The 20,574-nt window shown below is 55.7% G+C and overlaps 1 protein-coding gene and 1 long non-coding RNA gene across 12 annotated transcripts; one reads left to right on the plus strand and one right to left on the minus strand.

Moving 5' to 3' along the window:
* Positions 1–1,255: 1,255 nt before the first annotated feature.
* Gp6 (glycoprotein VI platelet) lies at positions 1,256–13,782 on the minus strand. 8 transcript variants are annotated; one of them, XM_033766110.1, is made up of 7 exons: positions 13,526–13,606; positions 12,052–12,084; positions 11,691–11,948; positions 9,594–9,878; positions 6,505–6,558; positions 2,289–2,339; positions 1,256–1,576 (listed from the first exon to the last, which is right to left on the minus strand). In XM_033766110.1, the coding sequence occupies exons 1-7, from the start codon at positions 13,557–13,559 to the stop codon at positions 1,329–1,331; spliced, it is 963 nt and encodes a 320-aa protein (XP_033622001.1). In that variant the 5' UTR covers positions 13,560–13,606; the 3' UTR covers positions 1,256–1,328. The 8 variants fall into 8 exon arrangements, with proteins under 8 accessions (XP_033622001.1, XP_033622000.1, XP_033621997.1 ...); XM_033766109.1 differs by having other exon boundaries at positions 12,049–12,084; XM_033766113.1 differs by having other exon boundaries at positions 1,501–1,896.
* LOC117286919 lies at positions 4,169–20,568 on the plus strand. 4 transcript variants are annotated; one of them, XR_004518059.1, is made up of 6 exons: positions 4,169–4,438; positions 9,426–9,636; positions 12,373–12,518; positions 16,649–17,314; positions 18,508–18,701; positions 19,423–20,568. It is a non-coding gene; the product is annotated as an uncharacterized LOC117286919 (long non-coding RNA). The 4 variants fall into 4 exon arrangements; XR_004518057.1 differs by having other exon boundaries at positions 16,649–16,759; positions 16,890–17,314; positions 18,508–20,568; XR_004518058.1 differs by having other exon boundaries at positions 16,620–17,314; positions 18,508–20,568.
* Positions 20,569–20,574: the final 6 nt, after the last annotated feature.

Raw genomic sequence — 20,574 nt, forward strand, 5'->3', positions numbered from 1 at the left:
TCCCGACTGATGGGTAGGGCTTGCTGGCGGCCAGGTGAGGAAGCAGGTGTGGAGGACCAGGAGTGACACAGACACCCATGTGCCCGCTGGTCTCGAGGTGGCCTGGAGCCATGAAGCCACCCGGGAGGAGGGCAGGTGACAGGGTGCAGAGCTGGCCAAATTATCTAGCTCTGCCTGGGCTACCAGCTGATCCCTCCCTTGGGGACAGCTTGGGGGTGGGGGTGGGGTGCCAAGGTCACCCTGTGCTTCTCCTCCTCCGCACACCCAGGACCAAGCCCACATTGGCTTCCCAGCTGTCATCACGGCAGAGTGGCTCCCCTGCTCAGGGTCCCCTCAGACTCCCCTCATCCTGAGGGGTGCACGGGTCACATCCGTGCCCGGGGACAGCCGAGACTAGGTCCGGCTTCTGAGGACTGTGAAGGACGGGCCTGCTGGCTCCCAGGATGTGTGAGCCCACCCAGATGGATGCCTGGTGGACAACAAGGGCTTTCCCCTGTAGTTTTCAGAGAGGTGAAGTTTAACACAAGTCAGCCTTTTATTAGATTAATGGTGACCGATACATAACGACACAGTAGTAGCAGGTGTTTGTGGGGGACCAGGTGGGAAGAGCCCACAGTACACCATGCAGTGTACATTGGGGTGAACGACTTCTCCCCATCTGTGGGGGGACATCTGCAGCCCTCACAGCCACCTCCTCATCTGGACACCGACTGTGTTTGAAGTGGGCCAGTCCGGTGGCGTCAGAGCGTTCACAGTGGGGCGGGGCCATCACTGCTGTCTCCGTCCCTACCCTGGGCTGCAGGCCAAGGTTGGGACTTTGGACTCATTTCTGGCCAGAAGCCATGGATTTGCTAGTCCTCCACCTCAGCCGTGGTTTTGCTCATAGTCAACCTCAGTCTGAAAATGTTAAGCAGAAATTCCAGAAGTAAACACACCTATCATCCAGCACTCTGGGAGACAGAGGCAGGAGGACTGCAAGTTCAAGCCCAGTCTGGGTCTTTTAGCAAGACCTTAGATCAAAAAACAAAACAAAACAAACACCACTTTTTTTCTCCTGGTACCAGATATCAAACTCAGGACCTTGGGCTTGTGAGGTGGGCGTGGGAGTCGCGGGGGACACATACAGACTGAGCTATATCCCCATCCCCCCAAAATCTCTTTTTTAAGGCCTGGGGATGTAGCTCAATGCTAAGGTAGTCCCCAGCACCAAAAGAATCACAGATTTAAATTGCAAACCATCCTGAGCAGTGTGGTGAACTCCAAGCTCCCTGCCATGCCAGGTGGCAGCCTCCCGGTGAGTGTCCCTGTGGGGGTGCGAGGGCCGCCTGTCATTCCTCTCCACCAGCTCTGAGCGGAAGCCCTTCCCTTACTAACTCTGGCCCCAAAGCACACAGTAGGGGTAGGGGACCCAGAGAACAGGCAGTGCTGCCGAGGCCCAGGCTCCCCAGCAGGCGAGGGCCCCTCCTGCTGCTTTGTCCTGGCCCAGGAACAGAGGAGGTGACCGGCTGCAGTGGAAGATGAGGTCCAGATAAGGACTGGAGAGGCACCGTGGAGGCAGGAGAGGCACCCGGAGGGTCTGCACAAAGGAGAAGGAAGCCAGGTGGGGCAGGGCGGTGAGAGCCTGGTGAGGAGCCCAGGAGAGTCCTGGCGGGGTCACACACACACACACACACTAGCGATGGCACCCAGGCCGCAGGGCCCCTTCTTGGCGGCCAGGGGACCTCGAGGCATGCGGGAGCGGGGGAAGCGGCCTGTGCAAGGCTCGGACCCGGAGCGGCAGCAGTTCCTTTCGGCTGTGCCAGGCCTCCCCCAGGAGTCCGGCCAGGAGGACCAGAACCAGGGCGCCCAGGCACAGCCGCACCAGGTTGCCCTTGATGTAGTGCAGGTGGGAGAAACCTGGGTGGAGAGAAAGCACCATGGGGGAGGCTGAATCAGGACCCCCGCGGGCCACAGAATCCCTGACCCAGATCGTACTGTTCCCTCCAGCTGGGGTGCAGCTCTCCCCACACCCAGAAAGGCTCCTTGGGACCCCCCGACCCAGGGCCCCCACTGGGCTGGCTGATTGCAGAGGAGGACAGTGAGACGGGGCAGGGAGAGGGAGGGCGTTCTTCTTTCTCTGACCCTTGGGAACAGCCTAACCTGCCCGCCTGATCCTACTGCCCAGTTTGGAGCTCCACGTGCTGAGCACCCTGTCCCATTAATGCTCCACACACGCAGACCCCAGGAGCCCAGGCTGCACTTCAGGGAGGAGACAGGTGAGCAGGAGAGGGCCTGGGAGGCCGACTTACCCAGCGGAGGGCTTGAGCCCCTCGGAGACACAGTGTTGTCCCTAGATGCCGCTAGGAATCAGAAGGCTCCGTGTGAGTGAAGCAAGCATGCCCCGCCCTGGTGCGCTGCCTGGGGGTGGAGTCCAGGGCCCTGGACTGTCCAGGCAGCCCCCAATGTGGACCTGAGGCCAGTGCTTGTCCGACGCAGGGCCTCTGGCCAGGGACCCGGTATCTCTAAGCCTACTTCCCGTCCATCCAGTGAAACCAGTACTTAGATCACACCTGTCATCCCAGCAGCACGACTGCAAACTTAAGCCCAGACCGGGCAACTTAGCCCTATCTCAAAATGAAACATAGAAAAGGGCTGGGGAGGTAGCTTAGGGCAAAGCCCAGGGATCAACTCCCGGTCTCACACACACACACACACACACACACACACACACACACACACACACACAAAGAAAAAAGAAAGGTAAAGAAAGAAATTAACACCTATTGAGCATCCCTGCTATAAAAATCTGAAATCCGAAATGCTCCAAAATTTGGAATTTCTTTGAGCACTGATAGATGCCTCGAGTGGTAAATTCCACACTTGACCTCACAGGCAAGGTCACAGTCAAAATGCAGATGCATCAAAAATACTGTATGAGGAGCCTACCGAGGTGTCACTACCTGTCTCATAAGCACAAGGTCCCGAGTTCGATCCCCAGTACCAAATAAATAAATAATACAAACACTGTATGAAATTGCCTTCAGGCTGCATGTAGAAGGTGTACAGGAAGCAAATGAGTTTTGTGTTTAGATCTGGTTCCACCCCCAAGGTGTGTGCAAATATTCCAAAGTCCCAAACACTCCTGCTGCCGAGCATTTCAGACAGGAATGCTCAAGCTGTGCTCTAGGAGCTGCGCCAGGCCCAGGCCGGCTGTCCAGAAAACACGCAGCATCCACTGTCTTCTTCCACGAGGGCTACCTGAGACGGCTAGGGGCTCAGCATGTGCTGGGCTGCAGGGACCCACGGACTAATCACTCAAGGTCCAGGGGATTCTTGGGCAAGAAGTAGAGTGGCGTGGACGCTGCTGTAAGGGGTGGCCCATGGGACACGCCGTGGGTACAGAGGGGCCACCAGCCCAGCCTGGAGCATCCAGAGGGCTTTCCTGAGGCGCCAAAGCCAAGGGATGTGGAAGTCAAGGCAGAGCACGTGGGGTTGGGGAGTCAGAGGGGCCTCCATGTGGCTGCCTGAGGGAGTGCAGGCTGAGAGTGGCTAACGTCTGAGCTCCCCAGCAGCAAGCTGCGGAAGCCAGGCCCATCCTGAGGAGAATCCCGGCATCATGTTAGAAAGCGCCCCCCAACCGCGGTCAGGAGCCTAAGGAGAGCCAGTGTGTGAGCCCCAGGGCAGAGCTGCTCCCCTCAGGGGACCTGTGACACTTTCCAGGAAAAGCAGGAGGACAGAAAATCTCAGTGTGAGGGAAGAGTGTCTGTGGGGCCCGGAGCAAACAGAAGATACACAGTGCATGGGCACTCTGGACTGTGAGGCTAGAGCACAGGCTCCACGTGGATGCAGTGGAGAACAAAAACACTGGGTCAGAGGCTAGTGGAAGAGTGGGTGTCATCCTGAGCACAGGGATAGGTGCCGTGATAGTCTTCCCACCAGAGCCTAGGATCCACCATCTCTGAAACCACCACACTTCCCAGAGTGCTCCTGTGAGCCATCGTTGCTTGGGAGCGGCCATCTCTGAAACCGCCACACTTCCCAGAGTGCTCCTGTGAGCCATCACAGCCTGGGAGTTGCCATCTTTGAAATCGCCACACTTCCCAGAGTGCTCCTGTGAGCCATCACAGCCTGGGAGTTGCCATCTTTGAAACCGCCACACTTCCCAGAGTGCTCCTGTGAGCCATCAAAGCCTGGGATCTGCCGTACTTCCCAGAATGCTTCTCTTCACCAGCCTGGGACCCAACCCTCCTATCCTGGCCTCAGACCAAGGGCCTCCCTGGTGAGGGGCAGGGTCTTCAGTGGATGCATCCAAAGCCTTAGATGATAGAGGGGAGAGCCCCAGCTTTGCACTCCTTTCTGCTGAGCTTTGAGTGCTTATTACTTACTGACTGTGGAGTCTACTTGCATCGGTGAGGTGCTGGGTGTCCTGGAGGATTCTGGGAATGCCAGCGAGGACATGGTAAGAAGTAGAGTTAACGTCTTTCTCCCCAGAGGCCCTCTCTGCCCAGATCCTTCTGAGATACCAGGGTTCCTTAAACCCCTTTCTCTGCCCCACACTGTATAGTCGTTGAGGAGAGACAAATTCAGACCTTGAGTCTCAGCTTCCATCTTCCAGTGGCTGAAAAGCACTGGATCCACCCGGGGAGTCTTCCCACTTTGGTGCTATTATGAATGACGCTGTCGTCAACATTCACGTACAGATTTCTCTGTGAACGTAACTCTTGTTTTTCTTATGTAAAAACCCAAGAGTGGAATCACTGGTTACTAGGTAAGTCTCTGTTTAACTTTTGGAGGGACTGCTAGACATTTCTCAAAGAAGATGCACCATATTACACCCCACCAGGAATGGAGAAGTTTCCAATTTCTCCAAATCCTCATCAACACTTGTGTTTTATTTTGTTTTTGGTAACGCTAGCCATCCTAGTGGGGAGGGTGGATTTTATGGTGAGCGAATTGTGTCTCAACTTAAAATTAAGAGGTGGACCAGTGTCTTTGCAGGCCGAATGAGGGCACAAGGTAAGGTAGACTCTGAGCTCGACAAGCCGCCTTCCTCCTCGGGCCGTTGCTTACCAGGGGACGACCGTTGCGTCCCCCTGGCCACGACATGCCCTGAGCCCCGCGGCCTGTACACATGCGCTTCTCGCGGAGGGTGGGGTCAGCGTCTAGGACCCTTTCCTTGGTGCGACCGGCCCAGGTAGACCTGGCTTATGCTCAGGTGTCTCTGGCAGAATGGGATCTGGGCACCGAGTGTTCTCAGCTGTTCTCTGCCTGGGGACCTCCAGAAACAGCCCTGTTTTGGCTCCCTACTTAATGTGTGGGGCCGGCACCTGACGGAGCCTGCTCAGCGCTTCCTGCAGGTGCCACAGCTGCACCGAATCTGCAGGGAGCACCTGCGTGGGGAGGAGCACCTGCGTGGGGAGGAGCACCTGTGTGGGGAGGAGCTGGAGGCGGCTGTGAAGATCGGCAGCCCGGGGGAGGCCTCCAGGAATGAACCATCCTGTGCCTGGGTGTGGCTGCCGCAGCATCCACACCGGATGAGCTGGGGAGACCAGGCGCGCACTCGAGCCGAGGCCACACCCCAGCTGTCATGTTGTGTTTTCCTGGTGTAAAGTGGAACCACCCGGTAAGGGCAACACGAGGTTATTCTATGCTCTCTCCAGATTTTCTGCAACTCTAATTTTTCAAAATAGAAAATCCCAAAACTCCAGACAGACCCTCACAGTGGCGTGCTACCGATGTGCGCCCCGCCTCACGGGACAGGGCCGGCCCCACACTGCCCCCAGCGCCACCCCCTCTGCCGGCTCCTGTCACCCTGTCCCCTCTTCACACTGAGGTCTGCCCTGAGGCCCGGCCGAGGGTCCCATTTCCTAAAGTGCACCCTGTGTTCCCCTGTGCCCCGTTCACCTGAGAGCCTTGGAAGGCAGGGACTCTGCACAAAACCCCACCGTTCTAGTTCTCGGGGTGGCACCACCAGGACTGTCTGCGATGCGCGTGGCTGGGCCCCGCCCAGACGCCCTAGGCGCCGGGGAAGCCCTGGGATTCTTAGGCCGTGGCAGTTCGAGGACTACAGACCCACGGACTCAGAAACAGGGCCAGGGCTCCGCAGCTGCACACAGCTTCTGTGCGTCAGATGCTGCCCCATCGGCCTTCACAGGCGGAGGCGGATGAGATGTGTCTTAGCAACTACCTGCTGCTGAAGCCCTCGTCAAGGGAGGGAATAAGGGGGCTTTAAAACAAAGCAAGTCTGTGACAGAGATGAGTGAATCGTAAGTCAAGAGATCTGCTGTGTGATGCTGCCCACCTGTGATCCCAGCACTCAGGAGGCTGAGGCAGGAGGATGGTAAGGTGAAGCCTTAGCAAAACCCTGTTTCAAACTCAAAAACAGAAAAAGTAGCTCCATGTGAAGGGCCCGGGTTCAATCCCCAGCACAAAAAAAGAAAGAAAAAAAAGACAGAAAACAGAGGCGAAAGCAAAGGAAGAATCCACGTACCTCCATCCCCAACACCAGAATCTGCCTCAACGTACCTGCCGTGGAGGAAGGCGCCTCTGTGGGCAACTGGCTGGGGGCCGCAGAGGCTCCTGGGAAACCAGAAGAGGCTGTGAGTCCTGAGCAAATGATAAAGCTGTTCCATGACTCAGTTTCTCCGAACAGAAATGGTATCAAGACTCCTACATCACTGTCTGGGGGAGCAGCGGTGCCCAAGCTGCTTCCTGCCAGGGAACCCCAGCTCTGCCTGCCTCCTCCCCTCACCCTCACTCTGCCCTTGGGAGCAGCCTCATCTCCTGGGAAGGAGAGGCGGGGACGGGAACCTCACTGTCAGTTTGGGGAAAGGGGTAGGAGTGACAGTGTGGGAGAGGAAGTACCTAGCACACTGTCACAGTCCTTTCCCCTGCAGGACAGGCCCCCGCTCAGGCATCTGGTCAACCTTCCCTCTGCCCTCGGATGCCTCCTCCGAGAAGCACTGCCAAGCTGCCACCTTCTGGGCTTCGCAGCAGTGCAAGCTTCTAGCTCATGCTGCTTGCTGTAGTCACAATTACGCCCATGCCAGATGTATCCTTGATTAAAGACCATCGGCTCTACCAGTCACTCTGAGTGTACTGACGGGAAGTTCCAGCAGGCTCGCGTAGCACCAGCCTTAACATCAAGAGAAAGGGTTTGGATGAGTCGCTAAATTGCCCAGGCTGGGCTCAAACTTGAAGTCCTCCTGCCTCAGCCTCCCAGAGTGCTGAGATGACAGGTATGCCTGACCAGCATACCCAGCTTTCTTCTTTGCTAATGCTCTTTCTATTCTATAAACAATTGAAATGAAAAATCTAGAAGTACCAGAAAATATAAGAAAATTAACACACTTTCAATCCCCAAATCCTCAAAATTGTTACCATTTGATGTTTAGTTTCCTTTTCTAAGCAAACGGAATAATTCACTTTTATTCAGTTGGTGCCACCTCCCCAGTGTCACACAGAAGAAACACTGTGATAAAAGTCCGATTATTAATGGTGTTAGAAGGCTAGAGAAGGGACAACTTGAGATTTTAGCTTTGGCAATGGTGTGTCATCAGACTCTTAGAAATGTTACTTTATGAGGAGCTGTGGATAGGACAGATCGCCCTCCCTGATACTCGGGTGCGTTCAGCTGTGACAGCTCAGCTGTGAGGCTCAGCAGCGTCCGGCAGACGCCCTCTGTGCAGAGCTCCGGGACTTTCTCATCTGGAGAGGCTGAAGCTCTGTGCTCGGCTGTAAGATTTGAACGACACTGTATGCCTCACCGAGTGGAATCCAGCAGTGTCTGTCCTTTTGTGACTCACTCATGTCACCTCCAGGGTCATCTGTGAGGTACTGTGTCAGAGTCCCCTCTTTTTCAAGGCTGAATGGCGCTCCTTCGCAAATAGAGACCATGTTTTCTTCATGAAGTATATTGTCCTCTCTCTTTCTTTTCTTTCTCTCTTTTTCTCTGGGGGGTCCTGGGGATCAAACTCAGGACCTTGTGCTTGTGAGGCAGGCAGAAGATAGGCAGGTGGTGGCACCACTGAGCTAAATCCCCGGCCCCCCCAGAAAAGCATTTTAAGAAAACTGGCTTCAAGTCTGTGCGAAAGGACATAATCCTAAAACAGTGCGAGAGTGAGGCACCCATGCTCCGTGTTACACTGCAGTAAAGGCCGCAGCGGCAGAATTCTTCATCCACCCGATGTCCTCTGACTGTTGGCAGAGGGGGTCATTCCACGGTTTGCTTCCTGCAACCGTAGCAATTCTTTTTACTGATTCTGCCAGGTTTTTTGTTGTTTGTTTAAGGTTTGAACTCAGGCCAGAAACAAGACATCACTCTATTGTTTTCCTCAGTGTTTATACTCTGCAGAAGACAAAAATGCCTCGCCAACCCCCAAAAAGCTAAAACTAGAATTCCATTTGACCCAGATCTTCCCTTCACATCTGCCCCAGAGCGTTAAAGACAGCACTTTAGAGGGAGCCATGCACACCCATGCCTTTAGCAGCACGATTCATCATAGCTAAATCCTGGAAGCGGCCTGTGCATCCATCCGTGCGTGGACGTATAATGAAAATGTGCTGTTGGGCCGGGGATTTGACTCAGTAGTTCCACCACCTGCCTCGCAAGCACAAGGTCCCGAGGTTGGTCCCTGGTACCAAAAAAATTAAAAGTGCTGTTGACACACTGTGGAGTACTACTGTGCCACGAAGGCTAAACGTGCGGCACTCATGGGATGCATCTTGAGGCCATAGTGCTAAGCGAAGGAAACCATACAGAGCAGCCTAAATTCTACGTCCTGTCTCTTATATGAGAAGCCCAAGGTATAAATGCATTAAAGAGGAAAACGAAGGACGCAGGGAGGTAGATCTTTCCAAAAGGCATGGGGCCAGTGATGGAGGGTGGGGAGCGAGGAGAGGACCTGGGGACCTGAAGCCAGCTACGTGCGTTGGGCTCATTTGCCAGCTGCCCAGCACATGGAGTTGGCTGTGCTAAAAACGTGGACCAATAAAAACTAAAATTTTAGAAACTGAAATTGGAACAAACGCTACAGGCCTCCCAGACCCAGCTGACCCTAATCGGCCTGGGGGTTACTTCCTGTGGGAAGGGGGTTCTGCGGGTGGGAGGCGAGGAGGGCCTGGTGGAGGGCTCCCTGGCTTCCCCAGGGCTGGAGGCCAGGCCTGGGCCTTGTAAGCGGAAGAGGCCGGCACAGGCCGTTTCTGCTCTGGGATGCTGCAGGGCTGGCTTGAACATGGAGGAAGGGGCCCAACAAGGAACCCAGGGGCTCCAAGCTGGGAAATGCAGGAAAGGAGCCTCCCCGGAACCCCCAGAAGAAGCAACCTGAGGCCGCCTTGTTTTATGACAGTGAGACCACCCCTGCACCTCTGCAGTACTGGGGTTGGGGCTCAGGGCCTTCCTGCTGGCTACATCCCCACCCCTTTCCTGTTTTTCATTTTCAACCTAGGTCTCACCAAGTCACCCAGGCTGGCTCCACCTTGCCACCCTCCTGCCTCAGCCTCCCAGAGTGCTGGGACTGCAGGACGCACTGCCACACCCGGTTCCAATTCAGACTCCTGAGCCCAGGTGTTCCCTTGGCCTCACAGAGCCAGTGATGTGGACGCTGGACCCTCACCTGTGACCCTGAGCTCCAGGGCATCGCTGGGCGCCGACCACAGGTAGGGGGATGTGCTGGAGAAGCTGTAGCACCGGTAGGTCCCGCTGTGGGCGGCAGTCACCGTGATGATGGGGAAGTCGGCCCGGTACCACTTCTCTGGCAGCTTGTGGGGCCTGGTGGACCCCTCCTTGTACAGAGCAAACTGGTCAAAGCCATACTGGGTCTGGCACTGCAGGGTCACGTCGCCCCCTGGGGACACGGCCGGGCCAGGGTGCGCGGAGAGGGAGGGCTTCTGGTAGACCCCTGGGGGGAGGAGGCTGCGTTGCAGGGCTGCCTGGGGATCCGCCCCTGAGGCTGCAGAGGCAGCGTAGCCTCCCGGGGCCTCGGCTCTGTGCCTCCTGGTCCTGTGCTGGGGTGTGTGCGGGGTGACCAGAGCCAGAGTGCCCGGAGCCCCCAAAGCGCATTGGCAACAAGGCTGGGCCGGGCCGTTGAGTCTGTGCCCCGGCTCAGCAGTCCCAAGGACCTATGCGTGCAACTCACTGTACAGATGGAGCCGGGCCCAAGATCAAGGCCCTCGTCCAGCTACAGTGACAGCACTCTGGACGCCTGGAATTTACTAGCATGTAAGTCCCCAGGGTTCCATCGTAAAGTCTCCGTGCTGAGGATCAAACCTGGGGTCTCTGCCCTGAGCCGCGTCCCCTCACACACACGTGTTTTGAATCCATAACTTGTCCACGATCACAAGACATGAAGTGGCCAAGCCAAGACTGGTGATGGTGGATCCCGACTGCCAGGTCTGGGCTGCTGAGCATCTGGGGGCCTGTGCCTGGCCCACAGGGCGCCCGGAGCTGCCTTACAATTACGAGTCATTCATTCATTCAACAACTCTTTTTTTTTTTTTGGAGATAGGGTCTCGCTATGTAGTGCAGGCTGGACTTGAACTCCCGGCGATCCTCCTGCCTCAGCCTCCTGAGTGCTGACACTATAGGTGTGTGCCACCACACTTGCCCAATTTTTAAAAATTTCTTAAGGAACTACTGTGTGTCTGTTTCTGCTCTGGCAAATAAAAATCCCATCAGACAGAAAAAAATTAGGCGTGATTAAGATACATAGCTTACTGTGTGGCATCTGAGGTCATGATGAGTGAAAGTTAAACAGGGCACAAGGGATACATTGAGAAGACAGCATTTGGGTTGGACCCAAAAAGAGACAGAGGGGGCCGAGCCCACAAGTCACAGAGCCCAAGAGAGGCAGCGGGGACAGGGCCAAGTGAGACACTCTCCTGGGGTGCAGACCTGAACTTGTCCGAGGTGGTTAACATAGTTGAAACATTACTAAAATATATATAAATAGATCTTTCAAATCCACATTATTCTACATTCAAATCTTTTATGTACACCTCCTCCTCTCTCCTCTAAAAATATTCAGTATCATTTTAAATATGGGCTTTCATGGAAACAAACCCAACAATGACTTTTCAAAGTCTTCTGCTGGAAAGTAGCCATTTAAAAATACATTGAATCCAGGCAAGGTGGCACATGCCTGTAATGCCAGCGCTCTGGGAGGCTGAGGCAGGAGGATGGCACGTTTGAGCCCAGATCAGACAGCGTGGCTACTTAGCAAGATGGGGGTCTCAAAGAAAAAAAATTAAAGGACTGGGATCTAAATCAACGTGAAGGTGCTGGGCTCAATCCCCAGTACCACGTAAATACAAGTAAAATAAAAATAAAATGTACTGGGTTGAGGCCAGATGGGCGCACACTGCCCTTGGTCAGGGCTCTGGCCATGCTTGGTGGGGCACAGCTGGTTCTCCAGTTATCATCTTGTGTTCATCACGGACATGTTTGCATCGAATTTGATGTTTGAAAAGAGCACATGAAGATGAAATCTGTGGTGGTTAAAGAGTGTTTGGAGGCCCCGGCCCCTAAATTCCGTACTCCAGGCCAGTGACCCCCGATCCAGCCCTAGGAGATTTCGGGGTCTCTTCCCAAAGCCGGCCCCATGGGACTAAGGGGCTTTGTGTCACGCACACCCGCACGCTCTCCCTCCGGTACAGAAAGGAGGACTGCCTGCCCTGGGCTCCCCGGGGGCCTCCCTCCGTCCCCCACCCATTACCGGTAGCAACCAGCTCCAGGTTGTCGCTGGGCAGCGACCAGCGCGACCCGTTCTGGTAGGAGCAGCGGTAGCATCCGGCGTGGCTGGTCCTCATGGCCGGGATGAAGAGGTCAGCCTCGTCCCTGTAGCTCCCGGACCCCAGTTTCTCCAAGCGGTACAAGTCCACCCCCGGGGGCCCCCGGCACTCGATGGTCACCGACTTCTCGAGGGGCACCAGGGAGCTGGGCAGGGCCTGCAGGGAGGGCTTGGGGAGGTGGCCTGGAGGGAGGCAGAGCCTGGGGTCAGGGCGGAGCCCCAGGGCTGGCACTGCACCTCCCGGGGGCTGGCCCAGGGGAGGGACAGGCTGGGGAGGACTCACCACCTTGCACTCGGGCCGCCTGACCCAGACACAGCCCTGGGGAGAGAGGAGAGCGGGCGCTGGTCTCGGACAGCAGCCTTGAGGGCATCCGTCTCTATCACCTCACTGTGCTTTTCCCAGCGACACCCACGGGTGTGTTTTGAGTGAAAGAAGCCAAGTCACCAAAGGCTAGTGCCGCAGATGCCACGGACAGGAGGCATCCAGAGCGGGCTGCTCGCGGTTGGGGTTTCCTCTGGTGGGGAGTGTGCTGGGCCAGATAGGGCTGGGCCCACTGTGGTCACCAAATGCCACTCACGGTGACCGTGCTGTGTGCTGTTACCACAGGGCTGCTGTCTGCCGGGCACTGAGGATGGACCAGCCCTCGAGCTGAGCAGGCACACCCTTCCCCGAGCTGGCCTTCCAGCCCTGAAAACATGCTGAGGTCCAACAACGATCCCTCCCTACTCCTCCCCAGCACACACTTTGGACAGGTTAGTTTTCCTTCTGACATCTGCCATCCTATCATCTTTTTAAATGCATGTGTGCTGTCCCATGTGTTTTGTTGTGTGGAGTTTTTGTTTGTTTGATTCATGAGACAGGGTCTCACTGTGTAACCCAGGCTAGCCTCGAACTGGACTGATCCTCCTGTCTCAGCCTCCCAGTTTTTTGTTTTGTTTTGTTTTTTTACCTGGGATCAAACTCAGGACCTTGTGCTTGCCAGGCAGACAGCAACGCCACTGGGCTAAATCCCCAGCCAAACTTACTGTTGTATCCTTGAAAACGACAGCAGGTGTAAAATGCCCTCGCTATAAGTACATTATCAGGAGAGGTCATGGATGGGCCATGAGCTAGCACTTGCCACCCCCACGATGTGCGGGGGCCTGGAAACACCATGCTGGGCACCGCACGTTGTACACCTTGTACCCGTCAGTTAGAAGAGCAGCCCTCTCCTCTCAGAAAGGTCAGAAAGAAGATAGAGCTTTAAAGTGTGGACTTGGCGGCAAAACTCTTCAGTTTGTACCCGAGTCCTTGGCTGCTTTGCCCTCTGTTCTCTCCTCTGTCCGTGAGGAATTATGGGTGCTACCTTGTCGGGCTGTTGCAGATTGAGTGGGGATTTTGTTGCAGTCCTGGGGATCTTACCCAGCACCAGCCAGGGCTGGTCCAATCCGGGGCCACTCTACCACTGAGCTACATCCCCTTCCCTTTCTGTGTTTCATTCTGAGACCTGGTCTCGCTCAGTTCCCAGATGGAAGCTAAACCCACACCCTCCTGCCTCGGCCTCCCTCGAGGCTGGGATCACAGACGTGCACCACCACACCAGGCTTGTGAGGGACTCTTATTTGCTCCTCTGGGCCCCCACCAAGCCGGGGAGAAGCTGGACTGAGTCAGACCAGGCCCCTCCCCGCCCCCACCTTTCCCGTAGCTCCCCTTTCACCCTGATATTAACGATGCGATATTTTAAACTCTTGCCTGTTTCCCCGGCGACCTCAGGACTCACCGAGGCAGAGGAGGGCAGTCGGGGGTGGGGACATGTTCGTGGGTCCTGAGCTCCGTGGTCACTGCCAGGCTGTGAGTGAGCGGGGTGCAGGACTGACGAGGGTGCCAAAGGCTCTTGCCCTCCTCCCCGCCCTCCTCCCCGCCCTCCTGCTCCTCCAGCTGCTAGCGACTGCCCGCAAGCCCATGCCGGGAGCTCTCTTATCTGCTCCCCCAGCCTGGCGGCCTCCATCCTGCAACAGGCCAGGGCCTGTACCTCCTGCTCCCACAGAGTGAACTGCAAACCCAGGTCCCAGTGGGACCTTACTTCAGCACTTACATAAGTGGCTACAGATTTTGGGGATTTTTTTGTTTGTTTGTTTTGAGACAGGGTCTCACTATGTAGTTGAGACTGACCTGGAACTCACTATGTAGCCCAGGCTGGACACCAACTCACAGCGATCTTCCTGCCTCAGCCTCCCAAGTGCTGGGATTATAGATTTGTGTGTGTGTGTGTGTGTGTGTGTGTGTGTGTGTGGTACCAGGGATCGAACTCAGATTCTTGTGCTTGTGAGGCAGGCCACTGAACCGCTGAGCTAAATCCCCGGCCCGGGATTATAGATTTTTTTAAAATGGAAAATAACCAACATCAGTGAGGGTGTGGAGAGCATGGTCGGTGGGACCTTGGCAGCTGCTGTGGGGAACAGCCCAGTGGGGCAAAACAAAAGAAATCGAGAAGAAATAAAAATGTACCTAGAATCCAGCGACAGCAGAATCGCAAGGTACCGAAACCTGCAGGACACAGGCACAGCAGTTCCGAGGGAGGCTCCTAACCTCAGAACAGACTGGTCTCAAGTACATGAGGTACTGGTGCGTGGCCAGGCCCTGGACAGACAGGAGCAACCCAATCTGAAACTGGTAGAAGGACATTAATGATCAGAGCAGAAGTGGGCGTGGTGGCGCATATCTGTCATCCCAGCACTCAGGAGGCTGAGGCAGGAGGGTCGCTGTGACTTTGAGACCAGCCTGGGCTACACAGTGAGTTCCAGGTCAGTCTCAACTACATAGTGAGACCCTGTCTCAAAAAAAAAAAAAATACATTTTTTAAATAAAGATCAGAGCAGAAATTAATGAAATGGAGACTAAGAAAACACAAAGGATCAAAGAATCAGGCTTGGTTCTTTGAAAGGAGGAGACGGGACAGCAGGAAGAGGAGGGGAAGTAAAGGATCGAGAGCCGTGTGTGCAGCGGTTTCCTCACAATGGATGCCTCTGCTATTCATTGAAAACATGGGACCGATCACTCTCCGATCCAGAAGCCCCACTTCTGGCTTAGCCCTAAGGAGCTGAGGCAGGGTCTCTAGACGTTTGCACCCCACCCTCATAGAGGCGTCGTTCGCAAGAGCCACAGGGTAGAATCAGCCCAGGTGCCCACCGACAGGACACAGACGCCCGAGAGCAGGCGGGCATGCGTGCGGTCGGCCTTAGCCTTTCAGAAGAGCCTGTACTTGTAATACTCGCAACACCTCTTCCTCCTGTGTAACTAAAACACTGCTCAGTGGCCACTGCTGTGCTTTCCGAGGCTCTCTGTACAGTTTCCATAGCAGCTGTGCTATTCTACATTCCCTCCGACTCAGGGACACGCGGAGAGGAGTCTCCACTGTCCCCCACCGCTCCCTAATCTGTTGCTGAGAGCCAAGCCCAGCTCCCGCCAACCCTGCCGGAAGGGGTGGGATCTGGGGCCACCCAAGGGTCCAGCCAGTGTCGCAAGCTCAGCCGTCGGGAGCCGCGTGGGTGCATTGTGCGACGTGAGCTTCCCGGAGACGGAATTGTCCACAGGCACCTTGAATCCCAGAGACCCGGGACAGGGCCAGCGCCAGAGCCAGTCCTGTGTCCCTGCGCACCCTCTGCTGGTGACACTGCCATTTAATTATATCAGTATTGATTTTAATTAGAAATTGTATGGGGTACAGAGTGATAATTTTATATGTGCACAGTGTGTAATGATAAAATTAGAGTAGCTAATATTTCTTCTTTTTTGCTTTAGATGTATTTATTTTATTATAATTTAATAGCCCAGGTCATTCTTCAAGGGAGTTAACATTTCCATCTCCTTAAATTAAAAGAAAAACATTTTTGACTAGGGCAGGCGGGAGATTTAGCTCAGTGGCATCACCCCTGCCTCCCACATGCAAAGTCCTGAGTTCGATCCCCGATACCAAAATAAAATTTTAAAAACTTTTTTTACCACCATGTAATGATTGGGCAGATTTACGGGGTATAGTGTGATATTTCAATACATACTTCCTATCCCTCTGGCCAGGAATTAATATCCAAGATATATGCAGGAATTTTAAAACTCAAAACCAAAAACAAATATTCTAATTAAAAGGTAGGCACAGGATATAAATGGCTACGTCTCAGAAGGAGAAATTCAGACAGCTAACAGGTGACAAAAAGCCCATCTCCAGGAGCTGTCAGGGAAAAGCCTGGCAAAGCCACCTCGAGATTCTGTCACCCAAGTAGAACAGCAAAGGAACGGGACAGTGAGGGCTGGGCGGGAGTCAGCACAGCCCTGGACCAGCGTGGAGGGAGGGTGGGAGAGACCTGGAGAGACCCACGAGGGCTCCCCCGTTCCACGCTCCTGCGGGGTTCTTTGATTTTTTTTCTTTCATTTTTGGGGGGCATTTTGGGGATGGAACTTGGGTCCTTGCGCTTGAGGCAGGCAGTGTCCTTTTCTTCTAAAGTATTTATTTAAAAAACATTTTGTAAATAACAGTAAAGTCAGTCACAGCCAAATAAACCTAAAATATGTCATTTCACTGCGGTGCACTTAGAACACCGGCATGGCTCATTTCTCTGTATCTCAAAGCAGTGTGTTGGCTTAACTCTCACTTTAAAACTGAGCCGTAACTCGCAGGCCGTAGGATCCGCCCGTGTGGGGCGCCCTGCAGCAGCCACTCCACCCACGAGGAAGGCGGAGGAGCAGCGGGTGTCGCGGGTCCCCCTCCGGGTGCGCGTTTCCGAGCCGGATGGAACTGGGGAGCTGGGGCAGAGTAATGGTTCCCTCCGGCTTAGCCCTCGCTCAGCCCGACCTAGGGTTGATCTTAGGCCCCTCAGTCCCCACAGCTCCACTCCGCCTCCAACAGCCACCTGACCTGTTCGAAGTAAATGAGACGGGCGGGCAGTTTAGATCCGTGGCACTGCACCTGCCTCGCAAGCAGGAGGTCCTGAGTTCAATCCCCGGTACCAAAACAAAGGTAAGTGAGATCAAAATATCTTTCTCTTTGGAATGTTTGACTTTAAAAGTGACGGATGAGCATGTATACTGCGTTCTGTTCCCCTCCCTTCTCCGTCCCTTTGTCCTGCTCCTGCATTTTGGCGGTGCAGGGATGGAACCCAGGGCCTCACCGTGTCACCCCGAGCTCCACATCCAGCCGTGAATGCTGTTGCGAGAAGTCACACGGCAGCACAGAAGCCTGAGCTGGGGTGCTGTACCTGCGGCCCTTCGTCTGCTGCCAGCCCACTGCCCCTCACTTCCCCAGTGCCCAGCAGCCTGACCCGGCTCTGCGGCTGACATCACGGAGCCCGGGGTTGTCCCACACGACCCTCCCCGGACAATGCGAGAGGGTGTTGGAAACCCAGTCGCCTGTCGCTTGGCGGTGGGAACCCCCTGAGAAGCGCATCGCTATGCAACCTCAGCCCTGCATGAGCACCATCCTGCGCACCAGGCCGAGTACCAACGCAGTGGGACACCGAGGGTGGGGTGCGTGAGGCTACGGCCGACCAACCACTCAGTCAGCTTTTCTTCAAAGGTAAGCAGGGACCTACACCCTGAAATAACTAAAACTACAGCAAGCAGCCGGGTGTGGTGGCACGCCTCTGTCATCCCAGCACTCAGGAGGCTGAGGCAGGAGGATCGCTGTGAGTTCGAGACCAGCCTGGGCTACATAGTGAGGTCCAGGTCAGTCTCAACTATAGTGAGACCTGGTAAGCAGGGACCTACACCCTGAAATAACTAAAACTACAGCAAGCAGCCGGGTGTGGTGGCACGCCTCTGTCATCCCAGCACTCAGGAGGCTGAGGCAGGAGGATCGCTGTGAGTTCGAGACCAGCCTGGGCTACATAGTGAGTTCCAGGTCAGTCTCAACTACATAGTGAGACCCTGTCTCAAAAAACCAAAAAACAAACAAACAAACACAAAAAAACAAACTACAGCAAGCATATGCACTGCTGCACCGCTATTTATTATCTCGTGAGGCATCCGCAGCGGCAGGCAGCACGCCCCAGCCTTGCTCCGGCCCGCGGTTAACACCGGACTGGGGGTTACGGCGGGCTTTCTCAGCTCTGTCTGTTACACCCTCACGGGAAGCCCTCTGCATGCACAGCCCGCTGTTGACCGAAATGCCGAGCCCCTAGCCAGGCCCTTGGTACCAGCCTGTGACCCCAGCACTCCAGAGGCTGAGGCGGAAGGATCAAAAGTTCAAGCACAGTGTGAGCAGCTTAGCACTTAGCAAGTCCCTGTCTCAGAATAAATAAAGAGGGCTGGGGATAGCGCTCAGTGCAAAGGCCCTGGGTTCCCTCCGCCATGCTGCAAAGCCAAACCGGGAAGCCGCCCTATTCTGTGGTGCGTGACTGTGTCCTTCACTCCGTCACTGCCAAAGTGCGCTCCGGGGAATCGTCACGCGAGGGTCTTCTCTGCCAGCAGAACCGGGGCCCCCACACCCCCCAACCCGGGGTCCCCCAGCCTCTGGATCCTCGCTGCTCCAGTAGCACGTTCATTTTCCAGGGCTGCCGTTGCAAAATGCCACCAACAGGTGGCGTAAACAGCAGGTGTCCGCTGTCTCCGGCAAGGGTTGCTTCAAAGCAGAGACCAAGATGGTCCCTGCCAAGGCGGGGTTCTGCCCGCCCCGCCACCCCTTTGCTTACAGAGGCATCAGCCCCACCTGAGCCTTCTCCGTCTCCTGCACCCTCCCTGTTTGAATCCGAGTCTTTTCTGTCGCATTAGGTGTCCATGCTCCTCCGGGATCGCCTCAGTCTAACCAGCTGTGCCTCTGAGGATCTTGTTTCAAACGAAGGTCTCCTTCTGGGGCAGTGCGGATTTGGACGTCCACACACAAGTCGGGGCCTCTCAGCCAGCCCGTCTCAGAAAGAGGGCGTGTGGTCTAAAGTCATCACCTCAGCGCGAGGGTGTGGAGTACGGTAACCTCATCGCCGTAACTTGGGCTTCTCTAATCCCTAAGTGTGGAGCTTCTCCTTGCTCGTCTGAGCCGGGGTCTCCCCTGCTGTAGCCTGCGAGGGTCCTTCTGGCTTAGAGGGCACCTGTGTGATGGGGCAGCTGGCAGGCGCGGGGCAGAACCGATCCAGGACCGGAGCCACCCCCCAGGCGAGGTCGCGGTGTCCCAGCCCGCTGGCCGCCCCCTTCCCTCCTACTCCTTCCGCCCGCCTCCAGACCGCAGCCCTGCGTCTCCCTGCACCCAACACGTCCGCCTTCTCAGCCTCTTTCTGTTGAAACTCAGTCAGAACCTCGTGCTCAGTACCAGCACTCGTTCCTCTCCTCCTGTTCACGTTTCCTTTTCCACAGTGTTCTGTTAACCTTTACTGTGTAATCGAACTGCGGAAATAGTTAGACCTGGGGGGAAGCCACGAGTCCCCCATCAAACACCTTCTGTACACTCCTATCCCTGAGAAGCCCCCTTGTCCACGTGGCTCAGCCCCTGGGGCCGCCCCGGGCAGCGGTGGACAGAGAGCTGCTCTGTGATGTGGCTGCCTCTCTCTCCCGCCAGCCTGAAGGCCTCCGTTCTCGGCAGAGCCCGGGACACCGGCCCGCAGAGCCGTTAGGAACTTCCTCCCTGCGCGAGCAGACCCTCACTTCTCTTTTTTATTTTTATAACGTTTACTGCACGTATCTGTCCGTTAGCAGCACTGGGAACATAACACCAAGCCACGTCTCTGGCCCTTCTGTGTTTTAATTGCCTTGCGAAGTTGCCGAAGTGTCCAGATGGGGCTCAAACTTGTAAACCGCCTGCCTCCGCATCCACAGTGCTGGGACTGCAGGGCCGCACTTGTTGCCTGGCGTGTTCTAGGTATGTGGCATCTACAGTGCAATGTTTGAGTGGTTACCCTAGTGATGTGGGTCCTACCCATCACCTCATGTGGTCACCTATTTTCACGTGTGTGGCAAATGCAGGTAAAATTTATTCCCTCAGCAAAAGCCCTAGCTACAATGAAATCCTCGGAGTCGGAATGCTGCACACCAGCCCGGGGGCCCTTCGTCCCACACAGCTGCTGTCTGGCTCCTCTGAACACCCCAGGTCCTCCCCGGCACTGCTCCTGGAAACCGCTTTTCTTGTCTATTTCGGCGCACCTGGCCTTCTGCCGGTTCCGCGCATATGCGACATGGGGAGATGGCGGCAGTTCGCTTCCTTCAGAGGCAGAACTACCGCCTGTGTACCCGGTATCTTCAGCTCCACTTTCAAGGAGCCAGTAAGAACTCCAACGTCTCGACCGTGGAAAAACTAACTCACCGTATGTCACAGTGGACAAAAGACCTCAGCTTTATTTCTTTCTTCAAACAAGTTCTAAAAATGCCCCGCGGATGTATGGAAAGGTGCCCGACATCACTAACCGACGGGCGGACACAAAGGAGAACCACTCGGAGCTGTCACCGCACGCCCATCCGCTGGCTGCCACCAGAAAGAGGAGAGAGAGCAGGGCTGGCGAGGGCGTGGAGACGGAGCCCTTCCCCACCGCAGCGTGCACAGTGCGGCCGTGACGGGGAGCAGGCGAAGCACCGCACGCCCCAGGCTTCTTCTCGACCACGCCAAACAGGACGAGCCTCTCCCTGGTGCACACACTGTGCCCCATCGTTTCAGTCACGGTACCCAGCCACGGGAACTCGGTCGCTCTCCCCGGCTTCTGCCTCAGCCTGGGCTTCTCCTCGGCCGCGCCGGCCGCCTGCCCGCAGCAAAGCCGAGTCCGTCCAGAACAGCACCCGTCTTGCTCCTCTCCGTCCCCCTGGCGGATCCAGGGAGAGGCGGCTTCTGCAGCCAGTGGGCGGGCACAGGAGGAGCCC

This window comes from Fukomys damarensis, unplaced genomic scaffold (genome assembly GCF_012274545.1).
Source record: "Fukomys damarensis isolate Sample0158 unplaced genomic scaffold, DMR_v1.0_HiC HiC_scaffold_19, whole genome shotgun sequence".
In the NCBI taxonomy this organism is placed as follows: Eukaryota; Metazoa; Chordata; class Mammalia; order Rodentia; family Bathyergidae; genus Fukomys; species Fukomys damarensis.